Raw genomic sequence first — 26799 nt, forward strand, 5'->3', positions numbered from 1 at the left:
TACTGATAGAGAATGTTTATACAGCTGATGTGGCACATGCATGAATTTCACCACTTGATTTCTAGGTGTAAGAAATGGTGGTGAAAGTTGGGATTCAAATGTTAGACATGGGGGTTTTGTTCATTTGTTTGTTTGTTGCCTTGGGATTTAGCTTTTAATCTTCAAGTGATTGTACAAAGGGTTAAAATTTGACCTAACCATTTATGAATCCAATGAATGTGGATTAGTCACCTCTGCCATCATTGCCCCCATGCGCCTTGCCTCTTCCCCCACCCCCACCCCAAAGACATAGCACATTCCCCACTCCATTTTTCACATATGAGCACTGAATATTCTGTGTGGTATGGGATATGGGGATGAATAGGCATTTGTTTTATCCCACAAAATTGGATTAGGATTCAAATTAGAATAAGAAGTTCCAGTCCCTCTCTTATTTTCCCCATCCAACTTGTGTTCACTGAACATTTCTGAGGATAATGCACCATGCTAGTATCTGCAAATACCATTCTTAAAAGTATGGACCAAGTTTCTACTAGAATAAACAAATTCTGATGATCAAACAGGTCATCTTGAAAAATGGGTCATTTCCATAATGAATGAAGAGAAGAAGGAGGTGGGGTGAGGATAGTGCAGTTAAGAATTCAATGTATCTGCTTTCACTATATTTGATGTCAGTATAACTTGTGGAGGAGATGGGGAAAAACAAGTCATTTAAGGATACAGGTGGACCTGTTGCAACAATGAGAAGTACAAGTTGTCATGTCCAAAACGAGCTTTACAACGTTGGTGGGGGGGGGGGAAGAGAAGGATTGAGATTGGGGGGGGGAGGGGGGAGGCTGGGAAGGGATGTGAAGGGGAAAACAAAGGAGGAGGCTGCAATGCTTGGTAAGAAATGTACACATTATCCTGCCCATGTAATTATAACCCCTCTGTACAGTATGTTCACAAATAAAATAAAACAAAATTAAAAAAAAAGAATTCAATGTATCTCAAGGAAATAGAAACAACAGCAAAAAGAATTCAATGTATACCCTACAAAATTAAGAAAAATGAGGGAAGGGGTGATATGGGAGGGATGGCTGAAAATATTGAAAGGAGTGGCATTGATCAAGACATTGTATTCATAAACTACTTCATTGAATAGCAGCTTCTCTCAATATAGCCACTTAAAGATAATAAAAATGTTTCACTGAATAAATATTTGTAGCTATCTCCATTTTTGAAATGGAGATACTAAAGGAAACCAAAATTCAATACACTTGATTAGCTATGTATGTCTTTGTCTTTTTTTTCCTTTTTTCCTTCCTTTCTTTCTCTCATCTACTTAATTTTCTCTGCTTCAAGTTGATGGTTGGACAGTTGTCTAATAGTTAGTACCAACACAATTTGTCCTTAGTTCTAGTGCTTGTGACAACAAATTCCAGGATGCAGTACCCACCCAGTCATTCCCCTGTCTGTCCTTCTTGACTTCATATTTATATGGAAAAAATATATATATACATATATATATATTTGCCTTTCTTTCAGAAGTTCACAAAGCCAACAAGTATAGAGGTTTCTCAGAACTTGGTACTCAGTGATGAAAATACCTAGGCAGCACAACCATCCCTATTTCCAAATACCCCCCAGCCTGAGCTAACCTCTGGAAGGGGTATCAGCACATCTTAGCATGCATGTGTGGAGAGGCAGCTTGCTGTTCAGGTGACAGTCTCTGGAGGCTAATCTAGATGCAAGCAAAAAAACAGCTGCTTGCCTATCTTTGTGTGTGAGTGTGCACTTATGTGGATGTTCATCTCTGCATGAAGATTTATTAATTTACTGTCTCCTTTATTTAACTCACTGCCTAAAATGACACTAATTGATTTCTCTTAGATAATTTCTACAGCTTTAACATCTACTAAATTTGTGTGTGTGTGTGTGTGTGTGTGTGTGTGTTATTTAATGAACATGTGATTCAAACCAGTAGTAAATGTGGGCTCTGGTAAAAAAAATCTTTCCCTTTCCTATTGAAAATATCTTTTGCACCTATGTATTTCAAATCTCCTTTAAAAATCCAACCCATCAACAAACACATAGTGCATGCTACGTGTCCGACATGTTGCCTCAGGTCTAGATATATCAATACGAATGAGATTCAACTAAGGCCTGGGATATGCCGATTAAGACAGACATTTACCACATTGGGAGAAATTTTCAGACACCTGGATAGACTATTAATGGCAAAAAATAGAAGTACCTCATTCTCTCTGGTTTAAAAAAATCAGTATCAGTTTTTATAGCAGACATAATGGGTACATGAATTTTAAAAGTTAACATGAATCTCGCAAAGGGAGTGGAGTTGGTAATAAAAGTGCAGACTGAGAATCTAACAGGTAGAAAAGCCAAATGGACAGAGAAGCCCACCATGAGGCAGATTTGGATTGTTGCAAATGGTTTCTCTATAAGTGGCATGGCTCAGTAACAGAAAGGCAGCTGTTTAGATCCTATGACACTTTCAAAATGCACTGTTGCACCATGGCTCACTGTAACCCTAGCTACTCAGGAGGCTGAGACCTGAGGATCCCTGTGGTTCAGAGCCAGCCAGGGCAGGAAAGTTTGTGAGACCTGATCTCCAATTAACCACCAGAAGTGGTGCTGTGAGTTAAGTGGTAGAGCAGTCCCCTTGAGCTGAAGAGCTCAGTGACAGCTCCCAGGCCTAGAGTTCAAGCCCCATGACCACCACCCCCCGCCCCCTCCCAAAAAGCAATGTTGCAATGTTCCCCATTTTCTATAGGAAAACTGAAGTACAAAGAGTTTCTAACAGTTCATTGTTGAGCCTGTATTTTATCTCAAAATTAAATTGTACCATTCAATAGCAATTCCAAGAATCACTATATATTTGTCTACATCTTGTGTTTTTGACTCAAGTTGCATTACTGACCAAAATTTTCATAGAGTGAGTACCCAAATTGAGTTATTAAGTAGATTAAGAGGAATGAATTATTCTTAGATGATGTCTGTGCCCCTTACTGGTATATATAAACACTATTATAATTGTCTTGACCATCAAGTTGTTTCAAACCATTAATTTGTTATTTTACTCAAAAGATTAGCCAAACTAATAAGCATGCTGTCGAGTTGGGTCAGGTAAAACAACTCACTATCTGAAATTTTCACTTTCTAATCACTAATAATTTAGCACCAAGAGAAAAGCTACAGAATAAACCTACTGAGGCACCCGTCTACTTGATGATAATCAATAATATAGAACAGTATTGACATTAATACCCTTCAGATAGTACAGAGAAAGATAGGCTAGTGTAACATTACTTTCTTAAACTGAATCAAGCTCAATTTATACCCCCCTCAATTTGTGGTAATGTTCCTTTTATTAACTTACTCTGTTATATAACTAAAGAGGATCTAATTCATTGGCTATTCTGTTTATAGACTTTTTAAAGAGAAAGTATAGAACCCTATAAATATAGCAAAGTTTGTTCAATATTCAACAAGCATTTATTAGGCATACACTATGTTCTAATACTCCTATATTTTCACCTTTTACATTCTCTTAATATGTGTCATAATGTCCACTATTAGCAAAACTTCCTGGTAATGTTAAAAAATCAAAATCATCCTGAAGATGACTTTTATCAGCATAGAAGAATAAAGGTATAAATCAAATATTGATCTATTTTTGTTAATTTTAAAAAATGAAGAATGCCTCTTATGTAAAGTCATCTACTCATGAACTAAATATCTTTGTTTCAACATTATTTTCGCATTGTTTTAGTGAAAAAAATATCTCTAGTGTTTTTAATTCATTCGGATATATGGTATATGAACAAGACTTAAGAGAATATAAGAGGTACATAACATATCAGGAACTCTTACTTCATTAGTTATCCTAATGATGTGTGGTTTTTCAAAAAATTGGTTTACATAAGATATTATATTATTAGATCTGCAGAAAGTTTGATTCTTGGAAATGTAGATTACTTTTACTTGCAAGAAAATTTGACCATCATCTTTGAAACAAGTAAGAGGCCTAGTGTTATACACGTAACAATCCTGTGTTATGATACCTGGAATGGTACAGTTTGTTTTCTTAGTTTTCTGCTAGAAGTATTGAACTACTCTTAAGAATCAGATATCTTATTGATGGAATAGAAATCCAGATTGTTTCCAACAGGGAAAGGCAATAAAAGTAGTTAGAAAGATGGACTCCGGTGTACAAATATAAGATAAAATCTTAACCCTGACACTATATAACCTTGAATAAGTAAATTGCATAATCTGAGCTCCATTTCTTACCAATGTAAACTTAGTTTTCAAATATGTAAAATGGAAATACTAGCATCTGCTTCATCAAGGTCATTGTACGAGTTAAATGAAATTTTAATTGATTCTCCTTACTTTCTCATGATAAATAAAATACCAGATGCCTTCAAAATCTGAATTATAACAGTAGCATAAAAAAATTAGTAGTTATAAAAATAATTTACTTCTCTAAGACATAACATTTTATTCCTAATTATATGTCCTTGTTTCATTTTTTTTATGTCTGTCCTTCAGTGAAAGGCCAAAATAGATCAAATGAAAAACAAAAATAACAGAAAATACAAAGCTCTGTTAATGCAGACTTGCATGTTTCTCTTTCTGATAGCATAAAAATAAATTCAAGCAGCATATTAAAACCAAAAGGAAGACAATTTGCTTTTCCCTTCGGTCCATTTTTACAATAATGGCAATTTTATCACACCCTTTCCTGTGTCATTTGTACTCACAGGGATTATTGTTTTGTTTTACTTGTTTGATTTTAGTTTTAATTGTGGTGCTGAGGATAGAACTCAGGCTTCACACATGGTAGGCATATGTTTTACCTCAATTTGTTAAAGGTAGTTCATATTACACATGAGAAAACTAAAGTATAGATGAGGTAAGAGAAGGGCTCAATCTAGCAAACAGCAATGTAAGAGTGGTTACTGAGACTTTCCCTCCCCAGTTCTCCATTCGTGTTCTGCTCTGAGCAGTTGGCAACCAGCCCTGAGCTGCCATGTCCAGGAACAAATCTCTGCTCCCAACTTTCCACATGACTATCTCTGGGCCTACCCAGAAATGTTGGGAAATGCCAGTTGGATTGAACATTTCCTATATTGTTAGTTAAAATAGTCTGGTTTCGGTTTTCTTTAAATATAGGCCTTTATCTTATTCCAAGCCAACAAAAAGTCACACATGATGATTTTAAAACTGCTTGAGTTGAAAGTCTGTTCTGTGAAACTAAGTACGAATGCTTCAGTTGGATGCCTTGAAAATGGGGGGGGGGGGAATTGATGACATTATTATGTCAAAGTTACTGTTGATGTAAAATTTGCATTTGAGTGTTTAAACTGGAAGTGAAATAAAGCCGTAAGTTTAGTTATTTTATGTTGATATATTATAGGGAAAAGGAATTCTTTAATTAAGATTTTTGTAATGTCTGCTGACCTTAGAATATAGTAAAAATATGGGGTAATAATGTTTCTAAATTTTGTTGTTCTCAAAAGCTACTAAATGACCTAAGGGGTGATTTATGTTTCTCAATCACTTAAAAGCCTTTAAGACATAAAAGAAAATATTGTTTATTCTCTTACTTGGTTCAACTTGAGATATAAAAAGTTCTATATTTCCTAAGCGGCAGTATTTTAAGCATCATTCCATTTCAACACAGGGACTCAACTCATAAAACAACTCCACTGGAAGAAACACATTCATGCTGTGGACATGGCTATTTTGCAACTTAGTGCACTGAAAAGTGTTGGCTCTTCTTTCTCTTTTCTCTTTCTTCCTTCCTTCTTTCCTTCCTTCCTTTTTCTTTTATGTTTTCTGTTGTTTATCTGTTGCCACCAAGCTAGCTGAGGAAGAATGAAAATATGCCACTTCACAATCAATAAAAAAAAAAACAACCTAAACACTTAAGCAGAAAATATATCACAGATTTGGGCCTAGGGCAGCAGCTATTTTTATCCTGCCATCATCATCAGAAGCCATATTCTGACTGAAATTATTTGCTTGAAGCAGCCGTGATATATAAACCCTATGGGGTCTTGTGATTCAGATTTAGGAATATCAATCGTGGAGGGTCTAAAGGCATTGTGCATTAGTATGTATTGAGACCTCATTCCAGGTGGTAAGCAGCTGGACTTTTAAAAAAATAATAATAATAAAACTTCCAAAATAAAACGCGAAGTGCTTGTTCCCAGGCGGTAGGTGTTATATTTAATAGAATCATCTTCAGAATGTTCTAAATTGGACCGAAAGAGGAAGTTGTGCATATTTAATATATTTGTTTTGTATCTCTGCAAGTCCCTAGAATAATGAAATTCCTTAACTACTTCTCTTTAACTTGCATGAAGAAAGCACGGTATGTTGCTAAATCTCTTTTCAGCAGCTCTGCGGAGAAACAACTTTAATCCTTGTTAGAAAATTGCCGAGTCTGGGACTGACAAAGAGCTCATGCTTGTTCTATTGTTAGTGCTCCTGGGCCCCAAGAGCAGAGCCCTTTACAGCTGCGTGGATCCCGTCCGGCTCAGCTGCACTATTTAGGAGAGGAGGTTTGTCAATTTCTATTGACAATGGAGAGAGTTTTTCAGGGCCTGTAGCAGTGCTGACACAGTTGGGGATCAATGCCAGCCATTCAGGCTGCACCCTCTTTCATTGCTTTGGTTTGTTAATTCAAGACTAAAGGTCCACTGAGGGGGTTCAGGGTGTTTAAGAAAGCTGATGAACTGTTTAAGAAAGCTGATGAACTGCAAGCGTTTATAGCCCTGGTGTGGCAATTTCCATAGTCAGTGGCAACTCCTGGCACTGAGGGAGCTGTGTCCTTGTTGACCCTCTTGTTATTAAAAATGCACAAGGGCTGCGCTTCTCAATATTTCAACACTCTTTCATTGTCAATACCACCTTCTGAGCCCTTCAGCTTGTTGCTTGCTCTAAAGATCTTCTTAGATTGGGTTTGAAAACTTCACCTTAAACACTAGATTAGACTGATGTTCTGTTTTCCGTGCTCCTGTTGATTTGTTGAACCTTCCCAGGGCTGGAAAGCAAGTAGCAGCTTGATGGAGAGACGGGCTGCTAATATGATTTACCAGTCTACAGTCATGCACAATAAGTGTGAATAAATACAAGGGTCTCACAGAGTCAACCCTAGCCTTTCCTTCTCTTTTATTTTTGCTTTAAAGGAGAAATCTCAAGAAAATGAAATAATGCATGCCCTTACAGGAGTTGAATGAACCACAAAAAAGAATATATTTTTTTAAAAAAACATATTTTTTGTTAAACTGGTAGGCTGCTGTCATGAATTGATGTCCAAAAAAGCTGTAAAATATACAGTTACTGCTTTATTCCAGGGTAGACCAAAGCAAAGACATTGCCAGGGCTTCAGTGCAAGCACCAGCGCCTTTCCCAGTAATCTCCTGAAGGGAAAAGTGAACAGTTAACGAAGTTGCTTTATAAAATTAACTTCTCCAAAATGAGCATGTATTTCCTAGCACTCAGACTTTACTGGACATTAACACTTCACGGTATTTTTTGTTTGTTTGATACTGATTGATTTGGGGAGGGGGGAGTGTTGGTTTGGTTTGGTGCAGGAAAGGAAGATAACTTAATTTTGACTCTTCTGAAAATGCAACAAGAAACGGAACTACTGTTTTCTGTGCTTTAAAGGACATATTAATTCCAGCATGAGAGAAATAGGAAGGTAATAAAGGTTTCTGTTTGGTGTCTTTGTGTGTAAGGAATGAAGAGCGTCGGTGATTTCCTCCTATACAAGAAGTAGCAATGTCCTTTGCTGGGTTTCCTTGCTTACCTCTTCTAAGTGACTAGATAGGCTGAGTTCCAAGATACGCCATAGCTTTACCCGAATCATTTGCTCAATTTAGCTGCAATTCTTCAGAATGCCTTGGCTTGGGAAACAAAATTATACATTGTCATCTGATGGGATTATTTTTCTTAGAGCTTTCTGTTTCGAATAATTTGCTTGTCTTCAAAACTAAGGTGATAGTAAAGTAGCCTGAACATTTCATTCAACCATCGTTCTCTTCATCTCTCTTTTTTATAGTTAAGATTAGTTTGTTCCCAAATTCCGCTTCTCTAAATTTGTAATTTGGGCAATGTGTGAAAGAAGTTAGATTAATAATTTGTGTGTTACATTAAATGTTCTTTCAATTATCACATAATCACAAGTACCACTTATACATAATGGGAAATGAAGTGAAATTAATTTTAAATTATATAAAGATAATTTTGAGAACATAAAGATCTAAAGAGGGAGTAATTTTATGAGGCTATTTTCATTTCTCTCAAATTTATACAATTTACTATGAATATAGTTACCACAGATTCTAATGGATTAAATATTATATTCTGCTAGACTTTATATAACATTTATTTTCTCTCAAACAAAGCAGGAAAATTTACTGTGTCATACAGAAGAACTACAATTTTTAAAATACTGATCCATTTTTGACATTTTAGATAATCTGGAAAGTGGTATGGAGGTGAAAGTATTATTTCATAATACCCATTCAGTATTTCCAACCAGCACCTGAGTGTTTACCTGTGTAAAAACAGACCTCAAGAATCTCAGGCCGTAAATAATTTTGAAAAGTAAATATGGCATTAAGGTTGGAAACTATTGCATGTGTCTATAAAACATTTTGAGATTCAGTATGTCGATTGAGGTAATGAATTCACTAGCAGTTTATTTTTTTAAGAATTCTGATGTGTAGGTACTTCTTTTTATAAATATTATTTGATAATTTAAACTGTTTTAAAAATAGAAAGTATTCATCAGGGAAAAGTAAAACTAGGCATTAAACAATATTTTTTAAATCATGGTCCAAAACAGACTTTAAATACAGGACATATTCAGTAAATTGCTTATTGATATTATTTAGTAAGTTACTTACTGTAATGTGCTTATCTCATTTTTTATATATGTTCAGTATACTGGAAAGTAGAAGTAAATGATGAAATAGGAAGCTAAATTTCTACCTAAAATACCATCTATTATGCTAAATTTTACTACAATGTTAATAAATTTATCTTCAGATGAAATATAAACTTACATCACTTAAAATTTCTCTTAGAAGTTAACTTCACTATTTTATTATATAGAGGAAAATATTTCAGATTTTTTTCTGTGTTTGAATAACTAAAACCAGGCACATGCATGCACACATATAATCTGTCATCATATGTAAATAGAAACAAGACACAAAAATCCCTTCTTTTTCAGAAAATCATCATTTCCTAAGTGCTGAATAGTGCCAATAAATCTCTCTTATCTGAGTGAGCAACATTATCTTCACAATATTACCAAAACCTAGCTCTGTCACCTAAGCACCAAATCCTTTATAATGTCACCATGAATTCCCAGTTGCCTTTATTTTTAAATAAACAACAAAAGTTCTCTCTCTCTTTTTTTTCTCTCATATAAATTACATAGGAGCAGGGCATTCCCTTAAAGGAGAGTTTCAAAGCTGTGATGAACAGAAAAAAACTGAACCCTTCAAAAACATCTAGAAAGTGAAAGGGATTCTTTCAGAATCTGGCAAGCTAACATCTGTTTTGTGATCCTCATAAGATACCAAGGATTTCATTTTCTTAATGTTTCTTCCTGTGACCTCAGTAACTCTTCAGTTCAGGTGGTTTTAAAACGTCTTGGCAAATTCTTAACTGAAAGTAGATGAAGGTGTGATTGAGGATTACTGCTTAGTAAGCTGTGAATATTGTTTACCATTTCTGCAAAATGTTATTTCTGTGTATTGACTACATGGCTTAGCTCATAACACACCTACTCTTTGATTTTTTTTTTAACTTGACATGTGGGATAATAAGAAATGTTCCTTTGAAAATAATTTACCTGTTTTTTCCCCCTGCTGCTTGGCCATCCATTCATTCCCATAATATGTATTTAGTGCCTATTGTTACTCATAAATTGCAAAACAAGCCACCGGGCTACAGAGTGCAAAAACACTGTTTCTCATGAATATGTTACAGCTGAAAAAACTGTAATGCTAATTCCTATAAAGAACAGCCTAGGTCAATTTAGCAGATTTTCTAGCAAAACATACAATTCTGTTAACAGGAAATTATAGCATTATTGACTTCAAGTGCTGATCTGTGGTCATTTCAGAGTGTTTCATTACCCCCTCATTACTGAATCTTTTAAATGAATACTACAGGGGCTGTTTTCTTTCTTACTTACTTACTTTCTTTTTTTTTTTTTTTGTTCTCTTCCCCTCTGCCCCCATCCTGCTCTCTAGCAATGGTACAGCAATTCCATGAAAGTCATTTGCGTGTGGTTGGCTGATAGACTAGACCTCCAGCTTCATATTTACCAACTGAAGACGCTCATCAAGATTGTGAAGGTAAACAAAATGTGTTTTGATATAAATCACCCACCAGGCTATGAAAAATAATAGTGAGATATTGTCCTATAAGAAATAAAGCATGGTAACCTAACTGAGTGAATGGTAGGACTTAAAAAAAATAACTTATTAGTTTCCATCTTTACTAAGATGATAAACATGATTTTTTTAATCTTTCTTGTTCTATTTGTTCATGGATAATCACATTGTAAGCTAATGTACATTAGTACATCCCATAGCATAGTTACTTGAATGCAGTGGATCCACAAAGTTTTGACATTGACTTTTTTAAAAATGAAGTGCTTTTTCATTATACATTTACTCCATATTTATTAGGGTCATGAATCATTTTAAGTACTTTTGAATTGTCTTTGCCAATAGAATAAGGAGGAACTGCTACTTTATTATATCCAGATACAAAAGTTAATACAATGTCACTGACCAAATTTCTCTGAAAGTATGTGCCTTCTTCATAAAAGATTACCAATTTAAGTACTGAAGACTTTCCAAAACTTAACACAGGTGTCACAGAAGCTCAATAGGCCATTTTGATTATTTTTCAAAAGGAAAAGTTACAATATGTATTTAATATTCAGTGAGTTGTTTTAAAATATATAAGTAGTACTTAATATACTTTTCACACTGTGCAAATTTTAGTGGCAGCAAAAGTATATCACAAGTTCAACTTTTCTTTAAAAAAAATCAACAGAAATTCTATATTACAGGTGAGATACCTAAGTATAAGCTATGAAAAATCAATTGTTCCTTTAAACAGAAACCCTTAACTTCCATGTTAGCTGTTAATTAATGGACACATATATGTGGACAGCATACTCATGTATTATATATGTTTACATACATATACACACACACATCTACACTATTAAAAAAGCTGTAAGTTCTTAGATAATACTCCATACCTAAGGAATCAGGAACCGAAAATAAGACCTTTCCCCCAAATATGTGTAATAACAAGCCACCCAGAGGATTCTAAAACACAATAAGTTTGTAAAGAACTACTATATTATAATTTAAAAGATATTTCTATCTTCATTAAAACAGTTTCATCACTCTTGTGGTTCCTACAGTCTAATTTAAATACAAACTCTTTTGTGCTACACACCTATGTTAATACAAGTTAGAAAGAAACTACAAATAGGAATGTTCTATTCCAAAGTCAGAAGTTAGCAAATCTTCTGCCTTATAAAAACAAATGCATAAGTCACAATAATGGTAACCTTATCAGTCATCAATGTCGGTAAAATTATTGCCACCCACAGAATTTTGATACTTAGCTACGATAACCAAAATATTTCTAATCTAGAACAGTTTCTTATGACCTGTTATTAAATTTCATAAAGAAATCGTGAATGTAACTTGTATAACTTTCAACCTAAGATTGTTTTCATAAAAGGAAAATAGAATGATGTGTTTGCCTTCCATACGCATGTATTGGTACTCTGATTCACATTGCGAATTAGCTGTTCACCATCAGCCATCTTTTCAAGGTGATACCTACTTTGCTTTAGATATCAAAAGTTATATATTAATGGACTTAAAGCTCTGTTTTGCTTTTAAGATTAAGATACCCATTTTTAAACTTGCTCATTTATCTCTTCAGTTATTCCTTTCTTATATTTACATGTCTTTATAGCTAATGATCAAGCACCAAGGATAATTATTTTCACCTTTATTGACTTTAATTGACAAAATTCTATATGATCAGAGTATACAACCTAACTATACTGAACAATAATGTACATGCATAAAATTTTCCAGTAACTTGTAAATTTGCCAGTAAAATTGGCCAGTCTTAGCGGAAACAAGTAATTTTTTAAATTTTGTATTAATAATTTAATTGTACTCTAATTCAATCCACTATGAATATCAGTATTCAATATAAATGAGAAATTAATTTCATAACTAAATTTGACTTTCTGTTATTTACTATGCCCAAGAAAGTCCCCAAACTCAGTCAGTGCTTCCTTGGGCTGACACATGTACTCAAATCATGGGGTTCTACTTGATGATTTGCAATGATTATTTTGACAATGAAATTCAAGGAAAATTAGCCACTTAATATTTTAATTGTATTGTGTATTAGGAATATAAATAGAATTTATTAATTTCATGCATTATCTGTTAATTCCATACACACTTTCATCAATTCTTCAGAACCTATATGGTTTGTCGTTTCCCAGTGATTTATTAAGACACTATTAAGTGGCTGGGAAGGTGGCACGGTGGTAGAGCGCTTACCTTGCATGCGTGAGGCCCTGGGTTTGATTCCTCAGCACCACATAAACAGAAGCCAGAAGTGGGGCTATGTCTCAAGTGCTAGCCTGGAGCTGAAGAGCTAAGGGACAGTGCCCAGACCCAGAGTTCAGGTTCCATGACCGACACACACACACACACACAAAAAGTGATTAGAATTATGAAAGCCCATGTAGATCACTTGGACTTTACCTGCATGTTAGAGCAGAGATTTTCATTCAACCCAGGATCTAAGCTACTAGATCCACTTCAGTTCTAGTTATTACTATTCACAAGCATTGGTGTTCTTCTGTGGCCATTGCAAACATCAAAATCCACATAACACTCAACTCTATTCTACAAAGACATATACACACAAACCTGTTCATTCATATTGCTCACTTAAAAAGGTATTTAAAAGAAGGCCCCAGGAAGCATTGTATACAGAGTTCAGGTCTATAAAGGTTTTTGTGTGTATGTGTGAAATTTTAACATGAAAACAATTTATGAAATGAGGAAAAATATAATTCCCCCAAATAATCTAAATGGCTATTAGATTTATATTCTCCTCAGTGATCATAAGATGTTTGGAAAGAGTTAACATCAACCAACTCCCTCTTTTGCTATAAGAAGTCAAGTGAGCAATACCTTGCAGCCAGCATTTGTCTTAAAAGCCAGCCAAAGCCTTGTGGCAACCACCGAGGATATCCAAGTGTCTGTAAGATTATATGAATGAGAGAGAAAGAGAGATTGCAAAGATATTTTTCCCTTGTCCCTCACTGAACTAGTTGTTGCTTGCAAAATAAGGAAGTAGTTTTACTGATGCACAAATTAGAAAACATTTGGGACTGCAAATACATGATTCAAATCAGTCATAGCAAACTTGTGGATAATTAAGTCAAAGGATAGTCAATCCAGTTACTAAAAAAGGTGAATCCAGAAACTCGCTTATATGATTGTGGAACTATTTTCTGTGCTTAATGTATTTTAAATCTAATTATAAAGCAGTAACAGACTTGAGCACTCATCCTTGTGATAGCAATGCCATGTATGTCAGATACCCAATTCTCTAGACAATTTATCCTTTAGCTTACTTCCCTGGGTCAAATGTGAATTACCATGGATTTTAGTATAAGACCAAACTACGGCTCCGTTAGGCATAGTAAGTTATGAATCCAAATAAGCTATGAATTTATCACAAAGTACTTATTCAGCTTTAAAAAAAAAAAAAAGGGAATATGAAGCTGGGTGCTGGTGGCTCACACCTGTAATCCTAGCTACTCAGGAGGCTGAGATCTGAGGATCCAGGTTCAAAGCCAGCCTGGGCAGGAGAGACCGTGAGACTCCTATCTCCAATAAACCACCAGAAAACCGGAAGTGGCGCTGTAGCTCAAGTGGTAGAGCGCTCGCCTTGAGCTGAAGAGCTGAGGGACAGTGCCCAGGCCCAGAGTTCAAGCCCCACGACCGACAAAAAAAAATAAAAAGGGAATATGAGGACAATGGGTTCATACGTTTGTAAATAAACTTAAATTTTAAGTGAAAAGGGATATAGTGTGTTAAGAAAAAAGTACTTTGTAAATCTAACTTTCTGTGGAGACTTCATTCATATACTATTAAGTATTTCTCAAAATTCAGTTTACTTAGACAATGTTAAGCTTTTCACATACGAATTATCTATATCACTATTACACAAATGAAAAACTACATCATTTTTTATTTATGCCATTTTCCTATGACTTCTTGGAGTGGGAGTGATGTAGGTATAAGTCAGATGAAAACAGACAGAAAAGTAATTGTAAAAGTCTCTGTTTCCACTACCTGGGAATGGTTCTAATTTCCCCATAAGGCAGTTAGTAGAGACAAGGAATGTTAAATGGAGGGATTAAGATGCACTTCTTAACTCACATGATGATTACCTTTAGTTCAAATCTCTGAATGCCCTGACTGTTTCATCACTGTTATAGTAAAAGTGTTTTGAACCTGCCTGCTCTTTGCAACAAAATCAAGCATCCTTTATTGTTGATTTCCATCTCTTAGACTTATGATACTAGATTCTTGTTTCACCTTTTTTCATCTGTTAAGTGCAAACAGCAAGACGGTAGCTACCAGACACCACTTAAGAGTAATGGTATAGGGCTGGGAAGGTGTCTCAGTGGTACAGTGCTTACCTTGCATGCATGAACCCCTGGGATTGATTCCTCAGCACCACATAGGCAGAAAAAGCCAGAAGTGGCACTGTGGCTCAAGTGGTAGAGCTCTAGCCTTGAGCTGAAGAGCTGAGGGACAGTGCCCAGGCCCAGAGTTCAGGCCCCAGGACCAAAAAAAAAAAAAAAAAGAGTAATGGTATATTGGCATTGCTGATATATTGGGCAGTCCATTGGGGTCTAACCCTTTAGTATTCTAAATCTAACATAGGAAAATTGAAGCTTTAAAAAAGTAAACATAAAGGAAGCAGTAACAGATCATGCATATGAACTGTACTAAAGTTTTGTTGAGTTTTAAGAATCACTATAAGAAGCAACACTATGGTATCTGTTACTTTGTTTTGTTTCTGTATATATGTGTGCATGTAGTTCTGGGGCTTGAAATCAGGGCGTAGGCACAGTCCCTCAGCTTTTGTGCTCAAGGATAGCCCTCTACCTCTTATGCCACAACTCTGCTTCCAGTTTTTGTGATTAATTGATGATGTGTCTGACTGACTTTCCTGCCCAGACTGGCTTTGAACCAAAATCCTCAGATCTCAGTCTCTTGGGTAGTTAGGATTACATGCATGTGTGTGTGTGTGTGTATCTCCAACATACAAATTTCCAACATAAACATTTATAATATACAAACCATAAGTTTACAGTTTTACAAAAATGAAAATATGTGTTTCATTACCTTATCTATAGGAACTTATTATCAGAACTGGACACTTTCCATTTGAAGGGAATTTCAAAGGGCAAGAGCAAATTTCTCAAAGGCATTTATCCCAAGTAAATACATTTTATAATTCAAAAGCGCTTAAAATGCTTCTTGTACTAGTAATAGGATTAGTCCACTGTTTGGTACATCTGCTTAAAGCTAATGTATTCTATGAAATGAAATATATTTTTTCAGTATTAAAGCCTCCTCTGTTGAAAAACTAAAAATACCTTATTTAAATGTATTTAGGCAAATGTTATCTTCGCTACAGTTTATTCCAATAGTAAATTCTGTTTAATTAGTAATATTTTATGGAGGAGAATTAATTTGTCATTCATAGTAACAACACATTGAGCTTTCATGGTGATTGTAGTTTGACTACTACTGTCCAAAGTCACTTATTCAATTTTCTCTCCAGAAATACACCAGCAGGGTGACTGACATAAGCAGCCACAGTCTAAATCCATTAGTGCATGTTCAAAGATGACTTTCAAAATGCCAGCTGTGGGGACTGAGTTGTGCCACAAGTGGTAGAGCACTTGCCTAGCAAGCGTGAGACCCTGAGTTCAATCCCTAGTACAGCTTTAAGAAGAAAAGAAAAAGGTTCACAGAAATGGAGGGGCAAAGAGGGAACAAATGCAGTAATGGTATTCACTGGACACTATGTTGAAAATGAACTATACAACTTGTGTGTGAGGATGGGAGGAAAAAATTGGGAGAGAGTGAGGGAAGGGATGAAATTGTCCAAAAAGAAATGTAGTCTTTATCTGACTTATATAACTGTAACCCCTTTGTACATTACCTTTATAATAACAGTAACATTTTTAATTAAAAATGTTTTAAAAGCTAAATGAATGCGTATGCCTGTACATATAGACACACAGACGTGTGTGCATGCACGTAATCTTACTTACCTATGCAATTCTTTCTTCTCTCTCCAGAAAACCTACAGAGATTTCCGATTGCAAGGTGTGCTAGAAGGAACACTGAACAGTAAGACGTATGATACTCTGCACAGACGTTTAACAGTGGAGGAGGCCACGGCTTCTGTCTCAGAAGGAGGAGGACTTCAGGGCATTACTATGAAAGACAGTGATGAAGAAGAAGAAGGCTGATTACACACAGCTCTTGAAAAGGAAGAAGGACCTTCAATATATCGTTTTGTGTACCTTGACATTGTAATTATACTTACCTGTCTTAGCCAAAACAGCAACAACAACAAAATGCTTGTATTTCTTTAGGAAATAAACTTGAAGATATAGTAAAAGGGAAAATGCCAAATATTTTTTTTGGAAGAAGATTATCCTTTTTTGTGTAGTTTGCCTAAAATGAACTTTGGCTGTTTATAATTAGAAGATGAACTTTCCTTTATGGTCTTTATTTATTTTTTTTTAGCAGATTTGATCTTTTTTTTTCCTCAGCTACATTGAACTCATGCCCTGTGTTTATTTTCCATAATACTACATTGTGAGAAGACAATATACTTCTGATCACTTCACCAACTTGATTGTACCTCTGTTATAATGTTGTGTACCTTGCTGTTATAATGTATGTCCCAGATCTGTTTTGTAGTTAATTTGTCAGTGTTATGGTGTGTGTAACAAATATAACCTTGGGTTTTATTACCCTGAATTGTACTGCAGGTGTAATTCTGGTCGTAAAGAACTTCTAAACCCCAATATTAACTAGATTATCCAATGTACTTGTTTGTGTCTTGTTCTATTCTGACCATCTTCCAAGTGTAAGAAATCCCAATGTGTGCTTCCATCAGTATACCTTATTCTACTTCAAAGTGTAACAGCTTGCAGGCAATAAAAATCCTTTTGGCCATATCAATTTCTGTATGTATTATTAGACTTATACAGATTAAAAGCAGTAAAAGATACTTGCCTAATTTCAAACATACCAACTGACTGCCTGTGTTTTTGTTTTTGTTTTATGATGCTTATTTTCAACTAAACATGTAGAAGTTATAAACACTGTATTTTTTTATCTACTAGGCTTACAACTTCATTAAAAGAATTACTACAGAAAATGCCCATTTCAATGGAAGTATTAATACCATACTCAAATAGTCTTCATTATTAAATATTAGTAATGTGAACTAGTATTGATAGCTTTAATAATGTTAGCAATGTTACATAGCAAAATGGCACTAGTCCTGGTGACTCCCCAAAATGTTTTTTTTGGGGGGGCCCGGTCATGGGGCCTGAACGCTGGGCCTGGGTGCTGTCCCTCAGCTCTTCAGCCCAAGGCTAGCACTCTACCACGTAAGCCACAGCGCCACTTCTGGCTTTTTTCTTTTTGCTTATGTGGTGCTGAGGAATCGAACCCAGGGCCTCAGGCATGCAAGGCAAGTGCTCTACCTCTGAGCCACCTTCCCAGCCCCCCAAAATGTTTTCTTGCTAACATTTTGAAAGGTAAACTTTTATTCTTTGTAATCTTCTCAGTGTTTATGTTTTTTTTCTAAAATACACTGTCATTATGAATGACTGCGTTTAGGCAGTCATTCATAAGTAATTCTTGTGGGGGGTTTTCTTCAGGATACTTGAGCTATATGTACTTTTCTTATGTTGTTTTCTTGTTTGTTTGCTTTTGACATGGGGTCTCACTTGGACTCAAATGAATCTGGTGCTTCAAACCTACTATGCTGCCAGGCCTACAGGCATACATACAATCAACTATACTACCTCTACTCAGAGACAACTTTCAAATGAAAGTTATCTATTTACAATAGTAGAGGTGTCCCTAAATGTATGAAAAACATCTTGTACCTTCAAGTTTGTTCTTCCATGGACTCATAAACTACAGTTTAATTACCTAAATTAGTCTATGGGGAAAAAAACAACATTTTAATTCAAGATTATTCTAAGTAATGTCTAGGTCTAAATGTTAGTTCATGAAAGGTAAGATAAACAAGAAGGAAGGCAGCTTTCTCCATTTCCTGGAGGAGAGACAAACTACAGCATTTTTAGGGCCGTTCTTCCCTTTGTTATCCATCATCACACCCAGAACCCTTTTCTTCAAGCCCTCAGGTATCCATTCATGCTACCCTGAACTCCACCATGCCACCAACGGCAAGCTTGCCTCTCCCCAGCCCACTTTTTCTTTTCTTTTTTTTATTTTAATTTTAATTTTAGCCAGTCTGGTCCTAGGACTTGAACTCAGAGGCTGGGCACTGCACCTCAGCCTCTTTGTGCTCAAGACTAATGCTCTACCAGTTGAGCCCCAGAGCCACTTCTGGCTTTTTCTGAGTAGTTCATTGGAGATAATAGCCTCATGGACTTGACTTTTCTGCCTGGGCTGGCTTCAAACTGCAATCCTCAGATCTCAGCCACCTGAGTAGCTAGGATTACAGGTGTGAGCCACTAACCCCCACTCCTTTTTTGGTACTGGGAATCGAACCCAGAATGTTGCACTTGCTAGGCAAGCGCGTTGCCACTGAGCTACATCCCAGCCAACCACTCCTTTTTTTTAATGGAAGATTAAAATCCAAGCTTCACACATACTAAGAGTACACTCTATCATTGAACTACTCCTCTTTCCTTTCCTTTAAATGACATGATTTATATCAGTATAACTAACTCATGTTGTACTAAATGTCAGTAACTGATGATCATTCCTCACCATTCACTCAAGTGGAACTCTTATTTGTTTGTGGTGGGATAGAACTGAGGCTTGAACACAGGACCTGGGCACTATCCCTTAGCTTTTTGCTAAAGACTCATGGTCTATCACTTTAGCCATTGCTCTGCTTCTGACTTTTTTTTCTGGTTAATCAGAGATAAGAGTCTCATGGGTGTTCCTAAAGGTTCTGGCTTCATACTACAATCCTCAGATGTCAGCCTTCTGCATAACTAGGGTTTACAGGCATAGGCTACCAATGCCTGACAAAAATTCTTTTTCTTTAAGGAGTATTTTTCTCAAAGAAAAAGTACAGTTGAGAAATAAAGGAAATCCAGGGAAGCAGACAAAATATTTGAAGACAAGAGGACCAAAATATTTGGGATCATCCTTCCTGTTTGTCCTACAACTGGCTCTCTGAGCTGGTCCACCTCCTGAAGCCCAGATTCTAGTGTTCTCAGCTCCCTCCTTTTACACTCAGATTTCTCAGAGCCTTATTCCCTGTCTCCCACCCCAGACATCCACAACAAGGACAAGAGAAGTGGGAGACAGGTCAGGGAGCTAGTCACTCTTTTAGTGACTACCTGTAGGAACCTTTGGGTCATGAAAAGGCATGTGAAGAAAATTTTTTTTTAATTTTTATTTTTTTTATTGTGAAAATACTGTACAGAGGGGTTACAATTACATGGGCAATCTAATGAGTACATTTCTTATCAAGCATTGTAGCCTCCTCCTTTGTTTCCCCTTCCCATCCCTTCCCAGCCTCCCCCCCCCACCCAATTCTCCCCCCCCACCAACGTTGTAAAGTTCGTTTTTGACATGACAACTTGTACTTCTCATTGTTGCAAGGGTCCACCTTTATTCTTATTTAAACGACTTGTTTTTCCCCTTCCCCTCCACAAATTATACCAACATCAAATACAGTGAAAGCAGGGGTTATACTGTGGGGGAAGGACATACAAAGCAACAAAGAAATAATATTATAAATGCGTTAAAAGCAAATGCATGAAAGAAAAAAAAACATTTGAATATATATCTTAGGGTTCATTTTCCTAACATCACCTTATCTGACCTTTGCTGCTTGACTCATACATATACTAGATATTGCAAATAAGGGAAACCATGGGACCTATGTTTCTTTGAGCTTGGCTTACTTCACTTAATAAAATTTTTTCCAAGTCTTTCCATTTCCTGATGGAGGCATAGAATTCCATTGTGTATATATATATACCACATTTTCTTGATCCATTCATCTACTGAGGGGCATCTGGGTTGGTTCCATATCTTTATAAAAGGAGTTTGGGGCTCTTCAATTCAACTGCTTGGAGTTTAATTGTTAGAAATAACTTAAAAATTATTCACTTGGGTGTGGAACCATTAGGATGAACTCCCAAGCATCTGTCTATTCAAGGAAGCCAAATGTTTTATAGCATTACTCTTTAAAAACAAGAAAAAAAACTAAGTGAAAACCTCACAAATTTTGCAGAATTTTAAAATTCATTCCTATATAACCCATCCTGGGGCTTGAACTCAAAACCTGGAGCGTTGTCCCTGAGCTTTAGTGCTGAATCAGTTTAACTCTCTACCACTTGAGCCACAGCCCCACTTCTAGCATTTTAGTAGTCAATTGGCTGGCTTTGAACTTTGATCTTCAGATCTCAGCCTCCTGATATGCTAGGATTAATCCCAGGCCACCATACTGGGCCAACAAGGTTTGTTTTTGTTTGTTTGTAGGTCGTGGGGCCTGAACTCTGGGCCTGGGCGCTGTCCCTCACCTCATCAGCTCAAGGCTAGCGCTCTACCACTTGAGCCACAGCGCCACTTCCGGTTTTCTGAGTGGTTTATTGAGATAAGAGTCTCACGGCCTTTTCTGCCCAGGCCTGCTTTGAACCGCGATCTCTAGATCTCAGCCTCCCGAATAGCTAGGAATACAGGCGTGAGTCACAGGCGCCCGGCTCAAAATCATTTTTTTTTAATCATTCAAATAGCTGTACTCTCCTAAATGATTTTGGCAGGCATTACATTCTTTGGACAGTTTGGTATGTGTGGTACGGTAACGAAAACACCTAATGTCCAAGCAGAGTAGGCGTATGAGGTAATCTACAAGGAAAGTTTCTCCAAAGACTTGTTTAAAAAAAAAAAAAAAACAGTAATAATGCCTTTTACCAGAAAGAAAAAACACCACACGGAGCGCAGAGGGTTGTTCTTGCAGGCATGCGTTTTTCCACTTGAATTCCCTTTAGTCTTTACTCATTGTGTTTTGCTCAGGGGGAGGGATTTCCTGCTACTTTTGTAAGAAATGCCCCTGCAAAGTGTCTTGAGGCTCTTGGCCATCTCCAGCTCTCATCCCGCCCACAAGGGTCACGGCCTGGCCTAGCGCCGCCCACCTTCGCCCTCCGGGGCGGTTACTGAATTCAGCCCGGGCATCTTACTGCGGTGATTGAGTTGGACAGAGGTCACCCAGCCCAGCCCTAGCTGCTCAGCGTCCTGAAACCCTTTCTGCTACTGAAGTTTGCATCCCAACAGATATTCTCCAGGAAAAACCCTGCTGAGACATCAGGATGCAAGAAACGGACCCGCTGGGTACCAATCTCGCCATAAGTTCCCAGGATGCTGGCGGCCAGGAGCGCAGCCCAGTTGACTTTCGGGGCCCTGTCTGTCCCGAATTGGGTAGAAGGACCCCAAGGCGAAAGATGAGATCAAGCTCTAGGTCGCATTCGTTCATTATTTTCCCCAAACAGAGAATGGAAATTTCCCGCTCTGGGTCCCTAGAGGGAAGCTACCGATGGATGATCGGGAGAGGTTGGTACTTGGCTGGGGGTGAGCGGATGCGCCGCCGCCGGGCTGGCCTTTGGGTGGTCCCCGCAGCAAAGCCAAGCCCGCACCTGCAGCGCCGAGCTCGCCCCACTACTCTGGCTTTGTGCTGAATTTAGAGGCCGGCCAGGGGACCTTCTTTTCCCTTGGAGTGCTACTCACTGGAATCTTTGGGAAATACTTTCGTCTGGTTGGCCTTGGAAATTTGCTGCAAATGGGGTCGCATCCACCCATCTAGCAAACCTGGGTTGGTCTGTTAACAGAGGTAGCCACGAAATTCGTACCCAACTCTGAAGACGGCTTTCCCTAGGCCACCCGCACTGTCCTAATGTGGGGTGTCGAGTTCCCTTCAAAAGATCTCCACTAAGACACTGGTTGCTGTAATTAAAGCAGTGGAAATCACATCTGGTCTGTGGGCAAAGCTCGAGCGAAGCCTAGATTCCAGGAGTCAGGAGCGAGCGTCCGCCATGCACGGACTCTATGCACAGTATGTGATTGTTTTCAGGGAGAAGTAGACGCTGGAGTGTGAGCACTCACTGTCAGAGACGATTCCTGAGCATGACCCAGAAATGGGTGCTTCATCTAACATCACTTTGGGCTAGGGCAGAGTTCATAGAGTCAACGAAATCTGGGCTTGAATACAACTGGCACACCTCTGCCATGTCTTTTAGTACCGTGGCCTTGGTTTTGGTCTCTTATGAAAATTCGCTGTAATGATTAAAGAAATGAAATTAGTTATGGTCAATAAGTCCCCCCCTTTTTTAGCGTTAGTAATGGAATCCAAAGAAATCTTCGGAATTCTTCTTCATCCAACAGGCACCACCAGCCAATCTTTCTGGGCTTGGAACCGGGTCCCTTTGGTTCAAAGCACCGGGAATCTCCAGCCCCACCCCTGGAGCGGCTGTGGTCTGTGAACTGACTAGAATCGTCCAGTTCCGGACTATCTAGAAGCAGGGTGGGAGGAAAGGAGGAGAGGGGGATGGGTGCGCTGCCTCGGGGTCTCCTGAAAGGAAGATCATTGACTTAGCAGCTTCAGAAGCTGAAGCAGGGAAGGATGGCAGCTGGAGGCGGATGCATCCCACTTGGGGATGGGTGTGAAACTGAGATTAAAATAATCCTGTGGTCAGTGCATGAAGTTCAAGAGAATGGCAAGAGTATGATGATGTCCATGAACAGTTCCCAAGGTGTAAGGGGGACTAGAATGACATTCTACAGTCCCAAACCGGAAGGCAACTGTGAGACTCCAGAGAGGAGAAAGAGGTATTAGGTACCCCCTCAGTGTACCCCATGATAGTCTCAGCCAAACAGGAAAGCATTAAAAGGATTTGGCCAGAATGTAGAGGGGGGAAGAGGGTAATTGCTGAGCTGTAAGAACTTCTGGGGTGTAAGAAAAACTCCAGTCTCACAGAGACCCAGCTTGTACAGGGGGTGCCTCCCAGGATCATCTCCTAAACATCAGTATCCTAGGAATTAGGAGTCCTGGTGGTGCTGGGCACTGCACTAAATGGGTTTGAACAGGCAGAAAGTGAACATAGGTGGGAAAGGACAGACAGTATGGTGCCCTGTACTTGGCTGGGAATGGAGGTAAGGCTTTAAAACAATGTGCATCTCCACCTTTAAAGTGGCCAACCAAGAGGGTTTGATCCCCAGATGAAGGGGCTACTACCACGTTTTCAATCTCCCTGTTTCTGGTTATTTAATAATAAGACTGTGGTAATTGTGTGCTTATTTGTGAGTGACAGGGAAAAAAATTCACAAATAAATACCCTAGGCTCCTGTCCCTCTCCACATTGATGCCTCTAGAATCAGTTATGGTCACTTTGAAGGGGAAAATTGATGTTTAAATGAACAACTGAGTTAAAAGCCCATCAGATACAGTGGGTGTTCTTCAGGCCTATGTTTGCTTGCAGATAAACATCAACATATCCTACTGTAAAAATTAAAAGTGGAATATCAAGTTGTTTTCTTTGTATCTGTAAATTAATTCTGATTTGCCTTTTAGAACAACTTCCTTCCTCTTAACCCACACATTCTATCTCCCTTGAGTGTGATTGAAAGAAAGAAACTTTGATTAAATGTTAAAGTCTATTCTTCAGGGCATTTCCTAGTCTTGCCATTAACCAATATTAATTGTGTCTTTGGAATAAACTTTGGTAGAGAAGTAGAAAAGGTTTTGTTTAAAAAGGTCACATAGTAAAAGGTCAGAACACAGTAGGACTGGAGCTCAAAAATAGAACTTTACCAGGTGAGGGAGTAAGTTGCAGGTGGGTAAGGTTTGGGGGGGTGGAGGGATTGTTTTGTTTTGTTTTGGCTAAGTCTTCCTATCTAGATAGCCTGGTTCAGAGTTACTGTATTGAAGAAACTTACCTATTGTCATCTATTCAAGTTGCAGATTTTTTGTTTCATTTTGTGATTACAGGATGTGTTCTTTTATAAAACTGACTAAATTTAGAAACTCACAACTGCTTCTTAAGAGACAAAATCTGCTTTACTCAAGTTAATTTTTTGAGAAGTTTTTGTGAAGGTTAATCACTGGATCTACAGAAGAAAATGTTCCTGGGGAATGCAGGACTGAACCTGAGCACCCCCTCCCCCACTGCAGGCTTCTAAGGACAAGTGAAGTTATTCAGGTGGTGGATTAAAATCATCTAGCAAATGTGATTTCTCCATGTCTTTTAATACTTCCATACATTTGAACTCTTATTAAGGAGGTGGTTTTTAAATTCAGTTTGAATTTTTTGAGAAGTTTATAGCTAACTTTATAAAACAAATTTATAGCTTTCATATGTAGTTTTCTTATTTTAAAAAAATCTTTTTTCCAGGCTCCTAAGAATGAAGGGAAAGCAAAGGGAGAACCACCAATACGCATTCATGGACAAGCTAGTTGTGTGGTCTTCCCCATGGTGGCTGACCTGGTCTAGAAGGTCAGAAAATTGAATTTTTTTTTCCTAGTGCCCAAAACTCCAGAGAGACATGAGTATTTAGGAAGAACTTTCTTTGAAAAAAAAGGAAAGGTCATTCTTGATTTTAACCCATAATTGGAGAATCCAGTAGTAAAAGGATGGGGGAGTGGGGAGCAAGGAGGAGAAAGACAAAGTATCTCATGCTTAATTGTTAGTGGCAGAAACCGAGGTAAGGTGGGGGCAGAATAGATTGAGTACGGTTGAAAAAAAAAAAGCCAATGTCTTCAATTTACATTCCCCAACTACACAGTTGTTAAGCCTCTCTGAAAACTAGTTTCAAATAACAGCTGTGTGTTACAGGTAGGTTAGATTGACCAATTCTGTGTATGCACTTCCCAGGGAAAAGATAGCAGTAAAATACAGGAAACAGAGAATGGGGGAGGGGGCGCTTTCTTGTTTTCCATTTTCCAATAGCCAGGACCCCCATATTTAAAGAAAAGGAGGGGAACCCTCCATTGCATACCCTAGACCACGCGCTTGAGTTTTTGAGGAGATGATGGAGTAGAAGGGACTTCTGTGAGGAAGGGACTTCTGGCAGGACCCTCTTAGCTAAAATATCGAGGGTCCTTGAATCCTACAATCCCTGCCCCTCCCATCTTTCTCCGGGCCCAGTGTTTCACAGGGACTCTTTAAGAAAAATGCTGCAAATAGACTTCTGGAATTTGAATTACTGATGTTATTTGAGTCGAAGGCAAAAGGAGGAAAAATAAAAACAAAAATACTTGTTTAGAAAACATGGAAACAATTACGTACATCTAGTTGAATATTTGAATGGGCAACTGGAAGTCCTGTTGACAGCGGAGTCACTCTTTTGGGGACTGAAAGCCTCACCTGCTTAGGAAAATAGTAAATTGGAATTTCTTATTAATAATAAAGGGTAACAGCTTTGCATAAAACAAAACGTTGTCGAACAAATGAAAAGAGGATAGGTCTTTTGAAAAGTGGGGGACCCTATTAGGACCCGTGCTTGCTATGTTTGGTATACAGCATATGCTCTTCATTAAAAAAAAAAAAAGTCTTTTGCAATTACTTAGAAATCTAAATCGGAGCCATTAAAGCCAATATCTCTTTTCCTCTTTTCTCCACTGATCCTTTCCTTTCAACAACGTTGTGAAAGTTCAAATGTTCTCCATCGTGAGTTTAAAACACACCACACAACACACACACACACACACACACACACACACAACTCTGAAAAAGCAGCTAATGTGCCAACACCGGGAACATATCCAAGTTCGTGGTGCGAAAATGGAATATGTGCTGTTGAATTATTATTATTGTCCTTTAGGTTTACATCTCCGCCCTTGTATTATGTAAATTTCTGAGAAGCTGTGAATCACAAGGTTAGGTAGGGAAGACTTCTCCCTCCCCACTGCCTTTCCAAGCTACAGAGGCGACCCTTTCCATCTCCGAATGATGTACATAGCCTTGTGCGTTTCTTTACGCTTTTTTTTTTTTTTTAATCTAGACACAGCTTCCCTTCCCACCCTCGACCCAGCCAGCCTCTCCGGGGCCAGATGCTGCTTCCTGGGCCTCGGGCGTCTCGGCCAGCCACGTCCGTGACGTCACTCGACCAAACCCTGGAGGTGACCTTGGGCGTAGGGACGCTACTCCCCGCGTTTCCTGCGTCAACACACGGACGCGTCCACAAGGGCCTTTAGGCTTCGGGGTGTCTCCAGTACCCTCTTTCTCTTTGAGTCTCGTGGAGCGCACGGGCCCCAGTGCTACTGAAATTCAAAGAAGCCACCGAACTGGAATAAAAGAGGAGGTCGTGGAAGGGAGAAAATGCAACAGCACTTCCAAATTAATTCCCACGCAGGAAGCAATCATCTAATTCCTTAAATTCGTCT

At 37.9% G+C, this 26799-nt stretch overlaps 1 protein-coding gene across 1 annotated transcript in view; it reads left to right on the forward strand.

Moving 5' to 3' along the window:
• Positions 1-16788, forward strand: part of Cadps2 (Ca++-dependent secretion activator 2) — a 436304-nt gene extending 419516 nt beyond the window's left edge. The window contains exons 28-29 of the mRNA XM_013019914.1: positions 10287-10391; positions 16490-16788. Of these exons, the coding sequence (XP_012875368.1) occupies positions 10287-10391; positions 16490-16663 (279 nt within the window). The 3' untranslated portion in view covers positions 16664-16788. The remainder of the gene's footprint in view (positions 1-10286; positions 10392-16489) is intronic.
• The last annotated feature ends 10011 nt before the right edge of the window (positions 16789-26799 follow it).

Source organism: Dipodomys ordii, unplaced genomic scaffold (genome assembly GCF_000151885.1).
Source record: "Dipodomys ordii isolate 6190 unplaced genomic scaffold, Dord_2.0 Scaffold48, whole genome shotgun sequence".
NCBI classification, from domain to species: domain Eukaryota; kingdom Metazoa; phylum Chordata; class Mammalia; order Rodentia; family Heteromyidae; genus Dipodomys; species Dipodomys ordii.